At 42.8% G+C, this 16,937-nt stretch overlaps 1 protein-coding gene across 1 annotated transcript; it reads left to right on the top strand.

Moving 5' to 3' along the window:
- The first annotated feature begins 1 nt into the window (after window position 1).
- On the top strand, window positions 2-15,774 carry GLOD4 (glyoxalase domain containing 4). Its single transcript, XM_069971205.1, has 9 exons — window positions 2-166; window positions 1,598-1,647; window positions 4,433-4,553; window positions 4,802-4,946; window positions 6,535-6,671; window positions 8,615-8,701; window positions 11,145-11,258; window positions 14,392-14,478; window positions 15,566-15,774. Exons 1-9 carry the CDS (start codon window positions 77-79, stop codon window positions 15,629-15,631), a joined length of 897 nt encoding a protein of 298 aa, XP_069827306.1. The 5' UTR covers window positions 2-76; the 3' UTR covers window positions 15,632-15,774.
- The last annotated feature ends 1,163 nt before the right edge of the window (window positions 15,775-16,937 follow it).

The raw sequence follows: 16,937 nt of genomic DNA, 5'->3' as shown, positions 1-16,937 counted from the left end.
ATGGTGACGTGCCTGACGTCATCAAGAAGCGCGGGCTGTGTGCCAGGCTGTGGAGTTGTTATCGCAGCTGGAAGCAATGGCTGGCAGAAGAGCCCTGCACTATGTCCTGAAGGTGTCTGACAGGCCTCAGACGGCGCGGTTCTTCAGGGATGTGCTGGGGATGAAGGTGAGACTGTGTGGAGAGAACAATGATAGGGCCAGGAGGTGTACAGTTATTGGGAATCCTATGTACAGTATAGCTGACAGCGTCCAGGGACACCTCCCTACAGTCACAAGATTCTTATTCAGCTGTTTCTTAGTCACAGGATTTTCCTATTCATAGTTTAGCCATTATTCTTACAGAACATGTATACCAGGGATGGGAAACCTTTGGCCGTCCAGCTGTTGCAAAACTACATCTCCCATCATGCCTGGAGGGCTGAAGGTTCCCCATGCCTGATGTATAGAAACTATAATGTACCCTTTAGTGAAGCGCCCTGAGGGGAATGCAGCGGAAAAGGGCAAAGAGTGCCCAGTGGCTGGCATCAAAGCGAAAACACAAAAGTGTGATTTAAAAAATAAAAAATTGTGTATTTGATGTCACACTACCAGACCAGCACACAGAGAGGAATGCCCCCCCCCCCCCACGTCATACCCAAAGGAGGCCAGCCCGGCCCAAAGTGGTGCTGGGTTAATAAGCTGGCATATCTATATGGGCAGATGGGCACTTTTTCCTGATTTGTATAAGTAACTGGTGTTTTCAAAGAGTAAAATGGGTTGTCCTGCGAAAATCTTTTTCTTTCAAATCAACTGGTGTCAGAAAGTTATATAGATTTCTAATTTACTGCTATTAAACAAATCTCAAGTCTTCTAGTACTTATTAGCTGCTGTATGTCCTGCAGGAAATGTTGTGTTATTTTCTGTGCTCTCTGCTGACATCTCTGGCCGAGACAGGAACTCTTGTCTTGGTTTTCTATGAATCTCCATACAAAACCTCTCCTACTCTGGACAGTTCCTGTCTCGGACAGAGGTGGCAGCAGAGAGCGCTGTGTCAGACTGAAAATAAAACATTTCCTGCAGGACATACAGCAGCTAATATGTATGGGAAGACTTGAGATTTTTTTTATAGAAGTAAATTACAAATCTATATAACTTTCTGACACCAGTTGATTTGAAAACAAATAAGATTTTTGCTGGACAACTCCTTTAAAGGGAACTAGTCATGTCCGAAGTTACTGTAAAGCTACTAAACATTGTAAATACGTGATTGCATAGACTGCCCAATTATATAACTATTCTCTCTGTCCCTGCCCGCCGTTCTCCTGAAAACATACTTTGATAATCTCCTGCATCATATGTATATTAGGCCGAACTATTTTAGTTGTCCATCTGTCCAAACTAGTCACGGTCGTTGTTGTCCACAGACAATAGGCAGTTCCCAGTTAGAACTGAGCGGTGTTGGTGTCCCAGAGTTCATAGGTTTGGCACCTATTATAGTAATGAGTGCTTAGACTAACATCACCAATTGTTGCTTAACAGGCGCATGACTTTGTGGCATGGATTGGCGTGCGGAGACTGTGAATGAATCTTAACCTGCATTTTGTAATGTTTGTTTCAGGTTTTACGGCATGAAGAGTTTGAAGAGGGTTGCAAAGCCACCTGCAATGGGTATAGAAAATGACGTATTACTAGCTGTGGATGGTGAATTGGTGATGATCAACTGGTGACAACGGAAGACCAGATTTCTTTAAAGGGAACCTGTTGGCTACTTGCACTGCCTGGACACTCCTCCTACCCAATCAGGCTTGACTAACACCCTAAGGGCCCTATTACATGGAGCGATAGTCGGCTGAATCAGGCTCATTCGGCCGATTATCGCTCTCTGTAATAGAGAGAACGGTTAACCAAACAAAGGATCATCGGCTGATTGTCTCTTTAGGTCCAGAGCTAAAATTATCAGGCGTCGGGTGTGCATCGCTACGTGTAATAGTAATGCATGGCTGATGATTGAAGTATAAAAAATAAAGTATTAACTTACCTTACTATGTTCCCTGGTGTCCTTGGGGGGCCTTCCCTGGTCTCCGCAGCTCTGCCTTCTTTTCTGTTCTTCACTGACAGGCTGGTCTGAGTGGCCGGCGGCCTGTCAGGGCAGAAACAGAAGGCAGAGCTGTGGAGACCAGGGAAGGTCCCTGAGGACACCAGGAAAGGATCAAGGACACCAGGGAACATAGTAAGGTAAGTTAATACTTTATTATTTTTCATAAGCAGCTCTTGCTGCCCTATAGTCGGCCCGTGTAATTGCTCAGTAAACAAGCGCCGATCTGCGTTTACACTTTATGATCAGGCTGTCTTATAGGACCCTAAGTGTCGTACTTTGCATAAAGTTCCCGGAACGCTTGGAGTCAATAAAGCCAGAGTGGGAGTGCACGGCAGCATGACTATATGCTGATGCTGCTCCTTCTCCATGACTACTTGCCACACACCTGGACAGCCAGTTTTATTTAATTAGAAGTGTGGCATCGCTTAGAACACTGTTCACTGACATAAGAAGCTGACAGGTTCCCTTTAAAGTATAGAGAAAACATAATTTAAAACAGCGCCAGGGCACCAGTGAAGTGTCTCCAATTTAGTCCTGTCTCCCTATAGGGTGTCTCCCTATTTGTGTATGAGATGAGACATGGCCATTCAACCCAGCAGGGAGTTCCAAGACAAAACTGTTTATATGAATCACGTGTCAGGTGTGTTGGGTCTTCCTATGTATATATGTATATACAGATTTTTAAATTACTTCTATGTAAAAACTTATAGGGAACCAATCATGCAAATATCGCTGTTACAGCTATAAATAAGCTCCTATATGTCCCCCAGCACTGTTTTCAGGCATATATGAGTGTTACTTATATTCCCGGAAAATTACTTTTTAAAACGTATTTATCTAGTCATGTGGGCAGTCCGGAGCGTCAAAGTAGTCACGGCTGTGGGAAATCTTGCTGGCAATCATGCCTCCTTGGGAGCGTTGCCCCCTCTGTGATGCTGCTGGCTCCTATATACCAACCTTCTCATGGAGGCTTGAGTGCCAGCAAGATTTCCCACCAGGCGTGACTACTTGGAGCTCCAGACCGCCCACATGCCTAGAGGCATATAGGAGCTTATTTATAGGTGTAACAATGATTTTTGCATAATTTGATTCCCTTTCAGCCTTCCAGTACTTATCAGCCATATTAGGGCTCTGCTGCCCCCTCCGTCCGTGACAGGAACTGTCCAGAGCAGAAGAGGTTTTCTATGGGGATTTGCGGGTGCTCTGGACAGTTCCTGACATGGACAGAGGTGGCAGGAGAAAGTACTGTGTCACACTGGAAAGAATACGCCACTCTCTGCAGGACATACAGCAGCTGATAAGTAATAGAAGATTTGAGTTTTGTTTTTTTAAATAGAAGCAATTTACCAATCTGTATAACTTTCTGACACCAATTAATTTTAAAACTTTTTTTCTGTACCCCCTGATACTGGACATGAACCGTTTTGGAGGATATGCTTTATCTCATATGGTCCCCTACTTTTGCACTTTATCTTGTACCAGATGTTTTTAAATTTGGCACCCCCATCCTGGGGATAGGTATGGTACGGTTTCTGGAAGGAAGTAGGCATGTTTTTCTCATCCTGGATAAACCCTGTAATTTCCTATTGTCTGCTGTCTGCATGAACATATATTTTCATATTTTTTTATATATATATTTTTATATATATATTTCATATGTTTTTAAACCTTGAAGCGACTCTGTCCCCACAATCTGACCCCCCCCCCCCCCCCAAACCACTTGTACCTTCAGATAGCTGCTTTTAATCCAAGGTCTGTCCTGGGGTACGTTCGGCAGGTGATGCAGTTATTGTCCTAAAAAACAACTTTTAAACTTGCAGCCCTGTGTCAAACTATCGTGGCCTAGAGTGACTATGCATTAGGTTGGCACAACCTCTCCATCCCTCCTCCCCGCCCTCCACACCATTATGAATGCTCCAAGCAGATTGTCTCCTATTCCTCAGCTGTGTGAATACTGAACATGGGCTGGATCGTTAAGGCACCTGTGTAATGTTCAGACAGGAGAAAATGTTCCAGTGGCATTCCTAATGATGAAGAGGGTGGGGAGGAGGGACGGAGGGGTGGTACAAAGTTGGGGCACAGATTCTCTAAGCCCCGGGCGTTAGGCACGGGGCTGCAAGTTTAAAAAATGTTTTTTAGGACAATAACTGCATCACCTGCAAACAGACCCCAGGACAGCTATCCGAAGGTACAAGTGGTTTGGGGGGGGGGGGGGCAGATTGTGGGTACAGAGTCGCTTTAAACCTTGTGTATTTTTGTATACAATAATAAAAGTTAAATATACTTTTATTCCTTTTTTCTTTCGGATATTTCGCCTTACCTTGTTCTTCTACAATATTTTGTACATTATTTCAGCCCCTATGATGGGAAGTGGAGTAAAACTATGATCGGCTACGGGTCCGAAGACAGCCACTTTGTCGTTGAGCTGACCTACAACTATGGAGTTGGAGAGTACCGTCTCGGCAATGATTTCTTGGTATGTTTAATGTTCCATGGTCTTTCTTTAGTGTAACATGTTGGTGACTTGTTCTTATGAACAGTTCTATAGTTGCTGTTATATAATATTATAATATAATGTTATATATATATTATCTTATTGCTGATGACATTGTCATATAGTAAAATGAAAATCGTTCCAGTAGGATTCATTACTTTAATGTGAAGGTTAGCTTCCTGATGGGACTGAATAGTATGTACTGATGCCTTCTATTCCTCTTTCATCAGGGGCTCACACTACAGTCCAGTCAAGCTATAGCCAATGCAAAGCAGATAAATTGGCCAATTTCCGAAGTATCACCTGGGTTGTTTCAGACCGAAGCCCCTGGAGGTTATAAGTTCTTTTTAGTAGACAAAACTCAACCTAACACAGGTAAACAGTGTATTAGTAATACGGGTTCTTATGTGTGCAAAATTCAAGCATGACATCCGCTCCTGCTGTGGTTCATCAAAGCTGAAGTTAAGTCATTACTGTCATTTAGACTCATTTTTGAAAATTTTTGTCAAAAGCTATTGATTTCAGCTAGTTGTGATCCCGAGATGCAGCCAGAGGGAGCGCAGGGCAGTGTGCAGGCAAATCTGACATTGTTGCTTCCCTACAGTCTATAAAGCCGGAAAGTCGGATATTCGGCCAGCTGGGAAGTGGAGCACATGTTCCCAGGCTGTAACTTTGGGTCGCAGCAGGTCATGTAGACAGCTTCTGTGATGGGTTACTCTTGACATGTCTGATGACTTGACATATCAAAAGTTAGTACAAATGACAGTAGCACTTTAAATCAGCTTAGGCTTTTCGATTTTTAAGGGGTTGTGCCGTGAAGCAAAGTTGATAATTTATATATATATATATATATATATATATATATATATATATATATATATATATATATATAGTGTGTGTGTGTGTGTGTGTGCAAAAGAGTACAAATATACTGATTTTAGTAAAGTAACTTACATTTACATCCCTGTACTGTTTTTCTCCTCCATGGATTTATTCACTCCCTGGTTTTATCTCTGAACCGCGACCCAACCGTTGACACGCAACAGAGCACACACTCTCCCACAATGCCCCTTGCTTGCCCAATAAGTGGAGACTAGCTGCCAGTACATGTTGGAGATTGCAGTTGAGCTGAGCATGACCTTAGTAAGTCATAACAAGGTCCAAAACAATGCAGGCACATGGGGGGATTAAAGCCTATAGCTCTCAAACTGAGATTTATTTGCTTGTACATATTAAATATGCCTAATTTCACATAGGTGTAGACCTGGTTTTCTTAATGACACAAACTCTATATGTCTGGCTCTGATGAACCAAGGGAAGTTCAAGTGTTATATCGATATTTTTAGGCTGCATTCATACATCCATAGATTTTGTGAAACTCTGAATCGCTGCTGTACTGTAATGACAAAGCTGCAGTGATTCAAAGAGTTTCCCCGCTGCCGGCATGACAGGCTTTCACCGTCCGTAGGTCCGCAAAATCTACGGATGTGTGAACGCAGCCTTATTTTCATCTAGGTGCAGCCTTAGGCTGATTACACACAAAGTATATTTCAGTCAGTATTGTGGTTCTCATATTGCAACCAAAACCAGGAGTGGATTGAAAACACAGAAAGGCTCTGTTCACACAATGTTGAAATTGAGTGGATGCCCGAAATATAATGGCAAATATTTGCTGTTATCTTAAAACAACGGCTGTTGTATTAAAATAATGGCAGTTATTTACCGTTATATGGCGGCCATCCACTCAATTTCATAATTGTGTGAACAGAGCCTTTCTGTGTTTTCAATCCACTCCTGGTTGAGGCTGCAAAATGCCGATCAAATACTGACTGAAATATACTGTGTGTCAACCCAGGCCTTAGACTATATCCTGGACTTCAGCAGTTCAGCATATTATTTTTTCTTATTTTTTAGAGTGGAGATCTGAAAGGATATTTTATTTGGTGTACAATGTTTTCTACAGATCCAGTGCAGAAAGTGACTGTTGCTGTATCCAACCTGCAAAGGTCTGTTGCATACTGGTCTGACTTGTTGGGCCTGAGAGTCTATCATGAAGATAAGGCCAAAAAAAATGTTCTGTTGGGCTATGCAGATAACCAGGTAAAGACTATCTCTCTTTTTTTCTTTCATTACATGCCAATTTACTTCTGGATAAAACATCTGACAGTTTACAGGAAATGCATATCATTGACTAACACTGCCAGCCATTCTGCAGCTGTTAACCAAACGATACATCATATATTGGTGCCATTGGTGTAACAACCCAGCAGAATCTTCAATATAATATCTTTCCTGTAAAGAGGTTATCCGTGATTACACAACTTTTACTATATTGCTGCACAATCTGACCCCCCCAAACCGATTGTACCTTCAGATAGCAGCTTTTAATCCAAGATCTGTCCTGGGGTCCGTTTGGCAGGTGATGCAGTTATTGTCCTAAAAACAACTTTTAAACTTGCAGCCCTGTGCCCTATGGGAGTGGCCTAGATTGTGTATGCATAAGGCTGGCACAACCTCTCTGTCCCTCCTCCCCACCCTCCTTATCATTAGGAATGCTCCAGGCAGATTGCCTACTATTCATCAGCTGTGTCAGCCCGGCACATAGGCTGGATCGTTTTTTTTTTGTTTTTTTTTGCAGAAATCAATAGTACAGGAGATTTTAAAAAACTTTGTATTTTGGTTTATTAGCCGAAAAATGCATTTTTATCATAAAAAAGCAGTTTAAAGCTCTCATGGTTGTGTATGGAGAGAGGAGGGGTGGAGAGAGATGAGGCACCAAAACAGGACAACAAAGAGTTAATTTACAGCTACATCACTAGGCTATCTCCTCTGAAGTCAGCACTGACCTCTCTGACCTCTGAATACAGCTTTCACACAGCTCCCACTGTGTAATCCTTTGTTCTCTGTTGGCGACTAATCTCCTTCCTCTCCCCTCCCCTCTCTATAGAACAGACAGAATCCGACTGATGCGGTCTCACTGGTGTCCCTTCCTGACTGCAGCACCTCAACTTCTGAGACATACTTGTCTCAGGAATGACAATCGGCTCAGCCAATGACTGACTGATATGGGACAGTGCCACGGACAGTGTTTGGCTGTCACTCCCAAGATTAATTCAAAGTAGAGGCACTACAGTCGGCAGGGGACATCGGCTACACCGTAACAGGACATCAGGGGAGCGGGGACGAGTAAGCATAGGCTCTTTATTTTCTATGTGATAGCAGTAATGTATTAAAAGTTGTAAAACACCAGATAACCCCTTTAAGGGGGTATTCTGAAGTAAGGTAAGATATAAATAAAAAATATACTGCAGAAGTACATAGCATTGCTTACTTGTCTGTCTGACTTCTAAACCGCTAAACATGTGGTTGACCAGATGTGCCATACTATAATACCCAGAATGCATTGCATTCTTTCAGTTGTTCATAAGCCCTCCCACCCGCACTCCCCTTCCACAGCACTCCTGCCAGTTCCCCACCCAGAGCTGCCGCAGAGCATTACATGGCACGACAGATTCTCCCACCACACGGCACATTGCAAAAGCTGCTACATTTGCTGTCTTCTGCATTACTGTTTTCTGCATGTGGAATTGTGCAGCATGCTGTGGGCACACCTAATTCTTTCTCAACTGTCCCAATAAAGATTTATGTATTCGTGTATACGAAGGGGAGATGGTGATGTGGGCTATAGAGGTGATGACATCGCTTGGGGTAGTATTAGAGCTGAGACCAGATCCAGCCAAGCCTCCTGAGACAGCAGAAGATGATGAGTAGTATCGGGACAAATGGAGGAGCCCGGGAACATATATTTAGCTTATATTTAAAAGCTATTTTCTGATATTGGAATACCCCTTTAAGTAGGTTAGCATATGGTGGTGACAGATCTATTTTATCAATTACTGTTTCCAAAAGGGAAAAGCAACCATGTTGAAATAATGTTGGCATTCCTGCCTGCATTTCATCTAAATTTTATTTGGACATCATAGATGTCCTGGAACAACCTCCAGAAATTAGTAAAGAAAACTAATTTTGGTGTCAATTTTCAGTGCAAATTGGAGCTGCAGGATATTGGGGGACCAGTGGACCATGCAGCAGCATTTGGACGAATTGCATTTGCTTGTCCAAAAGATGAGGTTGGTATTGATTGATTGATTTTTTATTTATTATGTTATTCATGAAATGTTGTTTTATTTCATATAAACATGTGATAGATGTGGGTTTGCGTCTTGCATCTAGCTCCATATTGGTGGTTCTCTGACGCCCATCCTGCCTTAGGGCCCTATTACACCAACAGATATCTGACAGATTTTTTTCAGCCAAAGCCAGGAATGGATTGGAAAATCCAGTCTTTCCTTTATGACCTGATCTCTGTTCATAGTCCATGGTGGAGAATGCCCCTGTTTTCTGGGGCTCGTGGAAGATGGACATAAACACCTCCATCCCTCCACTAGACAGGCAGAAGGCCCTTTCTCAAAAGATGTCTTCAGCATGTCTGGCGTAGCAACGGAACAATAAGATACTCTCACGCTGGTATTGTGTGCCTACGAAATGACACTCAATCTTTTCTGCAGTGTCGGACATATGCTGGAGGTGTAATGGAGACAGGGGTGCTAAGTTTATATATGGTGGGAGTGCAAAAAAAACATTTCTGGGATGGAGTCTTTGACACATTCCACAAAATTTCATGGAAGATAACGCCTAAAACCTTTTTAGGTCACTCCTTTCTATCCTTCCTGGCAGGTGATGCAGTTATTGTCCTAAAACACAAAAACACAGAAAAATGCAACAGCTCACCGCAACAGCAAGATACAGACCCACCATAGACATGAAAATAGTTAAAAGCAGCCCCCCCCAACTGCTAAAAAAAACTCCCACAAAAATAATGAGTCTCTTGGTTACTATTTGCAAACAGTGTAAACTGCCTCACCACGGTAAGGTGGACTCATATCGAGGCAGACCCTACACTGTACTATGGCCTCTGCATGGCGTGTTATACGCCTATGCTCTGGGCATGCAAGATCCGTCTAATACCTACAAAAATAATTGCACCACCTGGGTGGGACAGGTGGAGTGTACGACCAAATAGAGGCAGCCACTCCCCCAACTGGAACACAGAAAAAAAGGACAAATTTGGTCAGCTCTCCTAGAACACCGTTCACACTAAGTTGCTATGGCTGAAATTGGAAACACACAAAAACACAGAAAAATGAAACAGCTCACCGCAATGGCAAAATACAGACCCACTAGAGACATAAAAATAGTTAAAAGCAGCCCCCCCAACTGCTAAAAAAAACTCCCACAAAAATAATGAGTCTCTTGGTTTTGTCCTAAAAAACAACTTTTAAATTGGCAGCCCGTGCCCTACGGGAGTGGCCTAGAATGTGTATGCATTAGGCTGGCACAAACTCTCTGTCTCTCCTCCCCACCCTCCTCATCATTAGGAATGCTCCAGGCAGATTTCCTACTATTCGTCAGCTGTGTCAGCCCGGAACATGGGCTGGATCGTTAAGACACCTGTGCAAATGTTCTGCATGGAGAAAATGTTCCAGTGGTATTGCTAATGATGAAGAGGGTGGGGAGGAGGGATGTTTTTGTTTGGATATGTTTACATATATGTTCTTGCTGTATCGGCTGATGTAAACATTGCAGACAGCTGTAAGGACATCCCAGGTCGGAGGGCATTACTTAAGGGAATGGGGTATGCTGACCAAATGGACACACTTCCCTCTAATTGCACCCCTTAAACCTGCTATAACAACTCTAGGCTATGCCCTCTTAGCTCCATTAAGGTTGATAGTAGAGATGAGCGAACCTCGAGCATGCTCGAATCCATCTGAACCTGATCGTTCGGCATTTGATTAGCGGTGGATGCTGAAGTTGGATAAAGCCCTAAGGCTATGTGGAAAACATGGATATAGTCATTGGCTGTATCCATGTTTTCCAGACAACCTTAGAGCTTTATCCAACTTCAGCAGCCACAGCTAATCAAATGCCGAACTTTCGGGTATGGATGGATTTGAGCATGCTCGAGGTTCGCTCATCTCTAGTTGATAGCCATATTCTCCTCAATCACAGTTGAGTGTTTTGCTTTGTTATTGTATATTTTAAACTGTTACTTTTTGCATTGACTAAATTTAATATATACCGATTATACATAAAAAAAAAAAAAACTTAAAGGAAACCAATCGCTAGAAAATCATGCCTGCAGTTATAAATACAGCCTGTAGCACAGTTCCCAACCATACACTGTAAATAATTGCTATGAGTGTTACTGCTACACCTCTCCCGCATATAGATTAGTCATCGGAGCAGTCCTCAGTGCGCAAGTAGTCACGGCTGTCGGGAAACATCCTGTCTAATCACACCTCTCTGGTGGCATTGGTGCTCAGGGACAACCCTCTGTGACACTGCCAGCTCTTATGCTAAGAATTACGCCCTTAGACAGGATGTTTCCTGCCAACTGTGACTACTTATTTGCTCAGGGCATCTCCAAAGCCTACATAGGTATCATTTACATGTGGTGCATGAGATTTACAAAGTGCATTTTCTGTATTCATCTTCTGTTTATATCAACAGCTTCCAGCTATTGAGGCAACCATGAAAAGAGAGAATCAAAAGATCCTGACTCCTCTCGTAAGCCTGGATACTCCGGGGAAGGCTACAGTCCAAGTTGTTATTTTGGCTGATCCTGTGAGTACTTGTGCCACTAGATAAAGATTAAACCTTTTTGTCCCTAGCTGAGCGGATCTGTCAAAATGGTCATTGCTTGAATGCTCAGTGTTTGGTTTCCCGTGGGTGAAGAAGTTGGATGCCGGCTTAGGGAGTTGTGGAAAACATGGATATAGCCTATGCCCATGTCCATATTTTCCTGGCAGCTCTAGGGCGGCATCCAACTTCTACAGCCACGAGCAATCAAATGCCAAGCGTTCAGGTTTAGATATTTTTGCTGGACCGAAACATTTTGACAGATTTACCCAACATTAGTTCCAAGGAGTTTTTAATTATTCTGAATCTCAAGTCGCCAAGCCAAAACCAGGTGCAGATCATAATGAATTAGATCAAGTAAAGGACAGGTACTGTTTCTACTCTAAAGAACAGAATAAAGAAAAGTATAGAAGTAGCATCTACATTAGGATCCACACTTGGTTTTGACTTAAAAAAAACACAAATTTACTGGGCTGGCTGGGCTTGCAACCCTTGAATTCAGAATTGGCTGCGTAATGGGAATAGTGAGATGAGCGTAATGGGACTAGAGAGATGAGTGTAGTTTTGGGTTTTCTTTGTGTAAATCAACTGTATTTTATTGAACGTTCAAAAAAAAAAATATATATATATATATATATATTTATTTTCTTTACATAGAAAACAGAGTTGACATACCCTCTCAACCCCAGTACCTCCCCCCCCCAATATCCCTCCTTGAATATCCCCTATTAGGTGTATTTTTACACACTAAGGGTATGTTTACACTGAGTAAATCAGGTGAAATTCTGCGGCGGAACTCCGCCTGTCTATGGGGACTGCACGCATCTCGGCTGGTCCCATAGGCTTTATTCTATGGTTTGGCAGATTCCGTGGTCCGTCCAAAGAATGAGCAGGTTAATTCTTCTGCCAAACCATAGCATGACGCCTATGGGACCAGCGGAGAACACGCAAGGCCAAGCTGCAAAATCTGCAGCAAGTGATCCGCTGGAATTCTGTAGTGTGGACATACCCTAAGCAAAGTGAAACATATCCATTGTGTAGCCAGCATAGTTTTGTGCGCATCCAGTAGCATCTCTCCTGAAATAAAGAAAAACTGTGGATTAGAAAACAAATGGGTGTGTCAGACCAAGGGTACTTAACCAGTTTTTTAGAAAGAAAAAATTTTCACTGGAGTACCCCTTTAAATGGATTATCCAGGTTTAGAAAAACATGGCCACTTTCTTCCAGAATCAGGACCACTCTTGTCTCCGGTTTGGGTTTGGTTTTCCAGCTCCATTTCCAGTGCCATTTAACTGAATGGAGCGGAATTGTAATACCACACACAACCTGGAAACAGGGGTGGTGCTGTTTTTACAAGAAAGTAGCTATGATTTTTCTAATCCTGGGTAACCCATTTAAAGCGACTCTCTACCCACAATCTGTCCCCTCAAAACCACTTGTACCTTTGGATCGCTGCTTTTAATCCTAGATCTGTCCTGAGGTCCGTTCGGCAGGTGATGCAGTTATTGTCTTAAAAAAACAACTTTTAAACTTGTAGCCCTGTGCCCAGCGGCCGTGGCTTGGAGTTTATGTGCCCTAACTTTGTACCACCCCCCCGTCCCTCCTCCCCACTCTCTTCACCAATTTTCCTATTCCTCTGCAGTGAAAACTGCACAGGTGCCTTAACGATCCAGCCCATGTGCCGTGCTGACACAGCTGATGAATAGGAGACAATCTGCCTGGAGCATTCCTAATGATGAGGAGGGCGGGGAGGAGGGACAGAGAGGGTGTGCCAGCCTAATGCATACACAATCTAGGCCACGGCTGTTGGGCACAGGGCTGCAAGTTTAAAAGTTGTTTTTATGACAATAACTGCATCACCTGCCGAACTGACCCCAGGACAGATCTTGGATTAAAAGCAGCTATCTGACGGTACAAGCGGTTTGGGGGGGGGGGGGGGAATCAGATTGTGGGTACAGAGTCGCTTTAAAATAGCTGTAATCCCTAAACTGTTCTTTCTTTAGTTTTATTAAACACACTGAATGAAATCTGAAAGTCTATATTATAGTCAGGTAGGCACTTCTGGATATTTATGCAGCATTCCCCCCCAGTGCAGAATATCACAAATGTGTCTCAGAGAATGATACAGAAGAGAAGAGGACACATTAAAGACTGTTATTGACTGGAGATTTTTTGTGATTTTGGAAAATTTCTCATCCTGACCTGTGGAGGCTGGAATTGAAGCATCGTTGCTGCAACACACTAGTGGAGCCATGGTGTAATATAATAGTGGCCATATGTTTTTGATGAGATGTTGGCAGCCTTCAACATGTAAATTCTTTTCCCAATATTTTGGCATTCTGATCATTACATGACTCTCTGGGATAGCTGAGCCAGGTTGGCTTAATGCCAGCTACCCTGGTTTATTACATTTTGCTGGTTCAGGAAGTATTGGTTTTATTAGATTAGAAAGACTCAGTGTCTCACATCATAGGGAAGGAACAATGATTTCTTCCTGTTTAATTACCCAGTAAACATTTTCTAGCCAGATGCTGGATAAGAGATACATTAAATAAAGGGGTTTTAGGCCTGTAGACTCGGAGTAATAGTTCTACTAAATTGCTTCCATCTCCATATGGCAGCGGCATTTTATTCTCTACTTTTATCATCATAAATTAATAACAGACTATTACTAGAGAATCATTCTGAACACAATAGGCAGCTTAGTTTATATTGGTCGTCATAAAATCATCACTTTTAGGGTAACTATCTGAACTATTTATGACAATTAACTTGTTAGGCCCCATTCACATCAACTTTTCAACCACAGATTACTTTATACATGGTCAATAGTGACATTCAGTCTATTTCCTGATTAAATCCTACACAGAAAAAAAAATATGTTCAGGTAATGAACTTTAGATCATGGTAAACCCTTAAAAGCCAGTGAGTTTTTACCGTAGTACTGTTTACCCAGTGCTGATTCTCACATCCAGAGCATCAGTGTATACCAGTATCAGTGTCTTATAGGTATATAGGATAGAGATTCTTACCCAGGTTTTACTATACGTTTCTCTGTCATATTATAAATGTGCAGGAGAAAGCTCACTGTGAATGTTTATGGTTTGTTGCTTTTTAGAATGGTCATGAAATCTGCTTTGTTGGAGATGAAGCATTCCGAGAACTGTCTCAGACCGATCCAAATGCTGATCAACTTCTCAGTGATGTAAGTGTGCATTAATGAAGAGTGTAAATGCAAGATTCAAAATCCAGCATTGAAAACTGTATGTTGCTGTGTACTAATAAAGGGGTATTCTGATTTTTTGAAGGAAAGTGTTAAATTTTGCTACCTGAGTATAATTACCTAAATAGATCATATTCACCCTGTCTGATCCAGAGCTGGCACTCTGACCATTCCCTTTGTTTACTTATCCTCAGATGCAGGCAATCACTTAGGTTGTGGCCCCTTTAAACAGCTGGCCAGAGGGCATGGTGGAATTTAGGGTCCTCTTACATTATGCGATTTGTTGGCCACAAAAAAGTGCCGATCAGCAAGATCGATGCTTGTTTGCAGTGCCTGTAAAGGCCACGACAAATTGGGTGGCTGGGCTGCACAAACAATCCTTATATCGTTTGTGCAGAGCTGGAAACTATCAGTTTCTAGATCACAAGCAGCCGTGTATACTTACCATCAGCGCTGCTTGTGATTCCTGTTATTGGCTGTATCTTCAGGCCTCGCCTCCTAAACTGGAGACCTGGGTGCTGGAACACAAGCTTTGTGGATGGTAAGTATACATTGCCGCTTGTGATCTGGAAACTTACAGCAGAGATATTTCCATCTATCGTTATTGGCCGCACATAACCCTGTTTACACAGGAAGAAGTGCAGCCGACAACAATAGATTTTAAAGCTTACTCTAAAGACCTGATCAGCCAAAGATTGGGTGTTTTTTAGTGTCACTTTTACATAGGCCAGTTATCGGCAGCAGGAGCGTTTCCTGACGATAATCGGCCCTTGTATAAAGCCTTTTGGACTTCATGCTTGAACATTTACTTGTAATGGTAGTATATGAATCCTTTAGTATATATGTGATGGTAGTATATGAATTCGATAATCGGCCGTTGTAAAAGGCCCTTTAGACTCCATGCTGAGACATTACTTGTGATGGTAGTATATGAATGCTTTAGTATATATGTGCTAGTATTATATGAATCTGATAATCGTCCCTTGTAAAAGGCCCTTTGGACTCCATGCTTGTACATTACTTGTGTTGGTAGTATATGAATCCTTTAAATCTATTTTTTTTCTTGCAGGCAATGTCAGCAGACAAGAGTGATGAATGGTTCGCAAAACACAAAAGACAAAAGCCATCTGCATGATAGAACAGATGATGTACGTTTCTTTAACAACTTACCTGTGCTTATATCCTAACCGGGATGATGCAAACCCATCTGTGCGTTATATACTCACAGAGAAAATAATACTGACCAATAAAAGCTGCAGCAAGTTAAATGTTATAAAATCTGTTCTGATTTTTGAATTTCATGAATTTAGTTTGAAGGTATTTTCTCAAAAAGAAAGCTCCCTATAGGAAGAGCGGTGCCATAGCAAGCAGACCTGTGTAGCTTCTCAAACTCCTATAAGTTGATATTGATGAGGGACATTTTATATTGCCATACTTTACATTTGCAATGCTATCTGCATTATATGGGCAATCGCGTAATACATAGCTGGGCTGTCTACTAGAACTGGAACTGCTCTTCTATGTGGCTTTTTTACTATGACTTAAAGAAGGAAGCTCTGAAACATTGTGTGAGAACCTCTTTTGACTTTCAAGTTGTACTCAGTTAATTCAGTGTAAACTGAAGCCTTAAAGGACAACTCCCGCGGGACCCCAAAAAAAAAAAAAAAACACAGACACACACAGACACCATACTCACCATCTCTCCGGTGACGATCGCCACTCGATTCGCCCGCCGTCCGCCTCTCCGTCGCCGCCATCCAGCGATGTCTCCGACTTCCGGGTCCAGGGGATGGAAAAGGCTGCCAGTGCGCTTGCGCACCGGCAGCCTTTTCATTGGCTAGAGCGCATCACATGGCTTCCAGCAAGCTCAGCCAATCAGGGCTGAGCAAGCTGGAAGCCATGTGATGCGCTCCAGCCAATGAAAAGGCTGCTGGTGCGCATGTGCACCAGCAGCCTTTTCATCCCCATTCACTTTGCATGAAGACGCCGACGAGGAAGAAGACCCGGACCGCCCCTCGGCTCTGACGTCGCCGTCACCAGATGCCGCCCCGGAGAAGAGGACCGTGACGATCGTAATAGGTAATGTATACATTCTTTAACTTCCGGGGTGGGGGGTCGGGGGTCCGAAAGTGGGGGAAGGGGGCCAGGCCGGGTATTTAACCACATTACAAAGTTATATAACTTTGTAATGTGTGTTAAATGAGCAAAAAAAATTTTTTGTGGGAGTTGTCCTTTAAAGCCACTCTGTACCCACAATCTGACCCCCCAAATTGCTTGTACCTTTTGGATAGCTGCTTTTAGTCCAAGATCTGTCCTGGGGTCCGTTCGGCAAGTAATGCAGTTATTGTCCTAAAAAACAACTTTTAAACTGGCAGCCCTGTGCCCAACAGTCGTGGCCTAGATTGTGTATGCATTAGGCTGGCACAACCTCTCTGTCCCTC

Source organism: Dendropsophus ebraccatus, chromosome 5, assembly GCF_027789765.1.
Source record: "Dendropsophus ebraccatus isolate aDenEbr1 chromosome 5, aDenEbr1.pat, whole genome shotgun sequence".
Taxonomy (NCBI): domain Eukaryota; kingdom Metazoa; phylum Chordata; class Amphibia; order Anura; family Hylidae; genus Dendropsophus; species Dendropsophus ebraccatus.
This window is presented reverse-complemented; position numbering and strand designations above follow the sequence as displayed.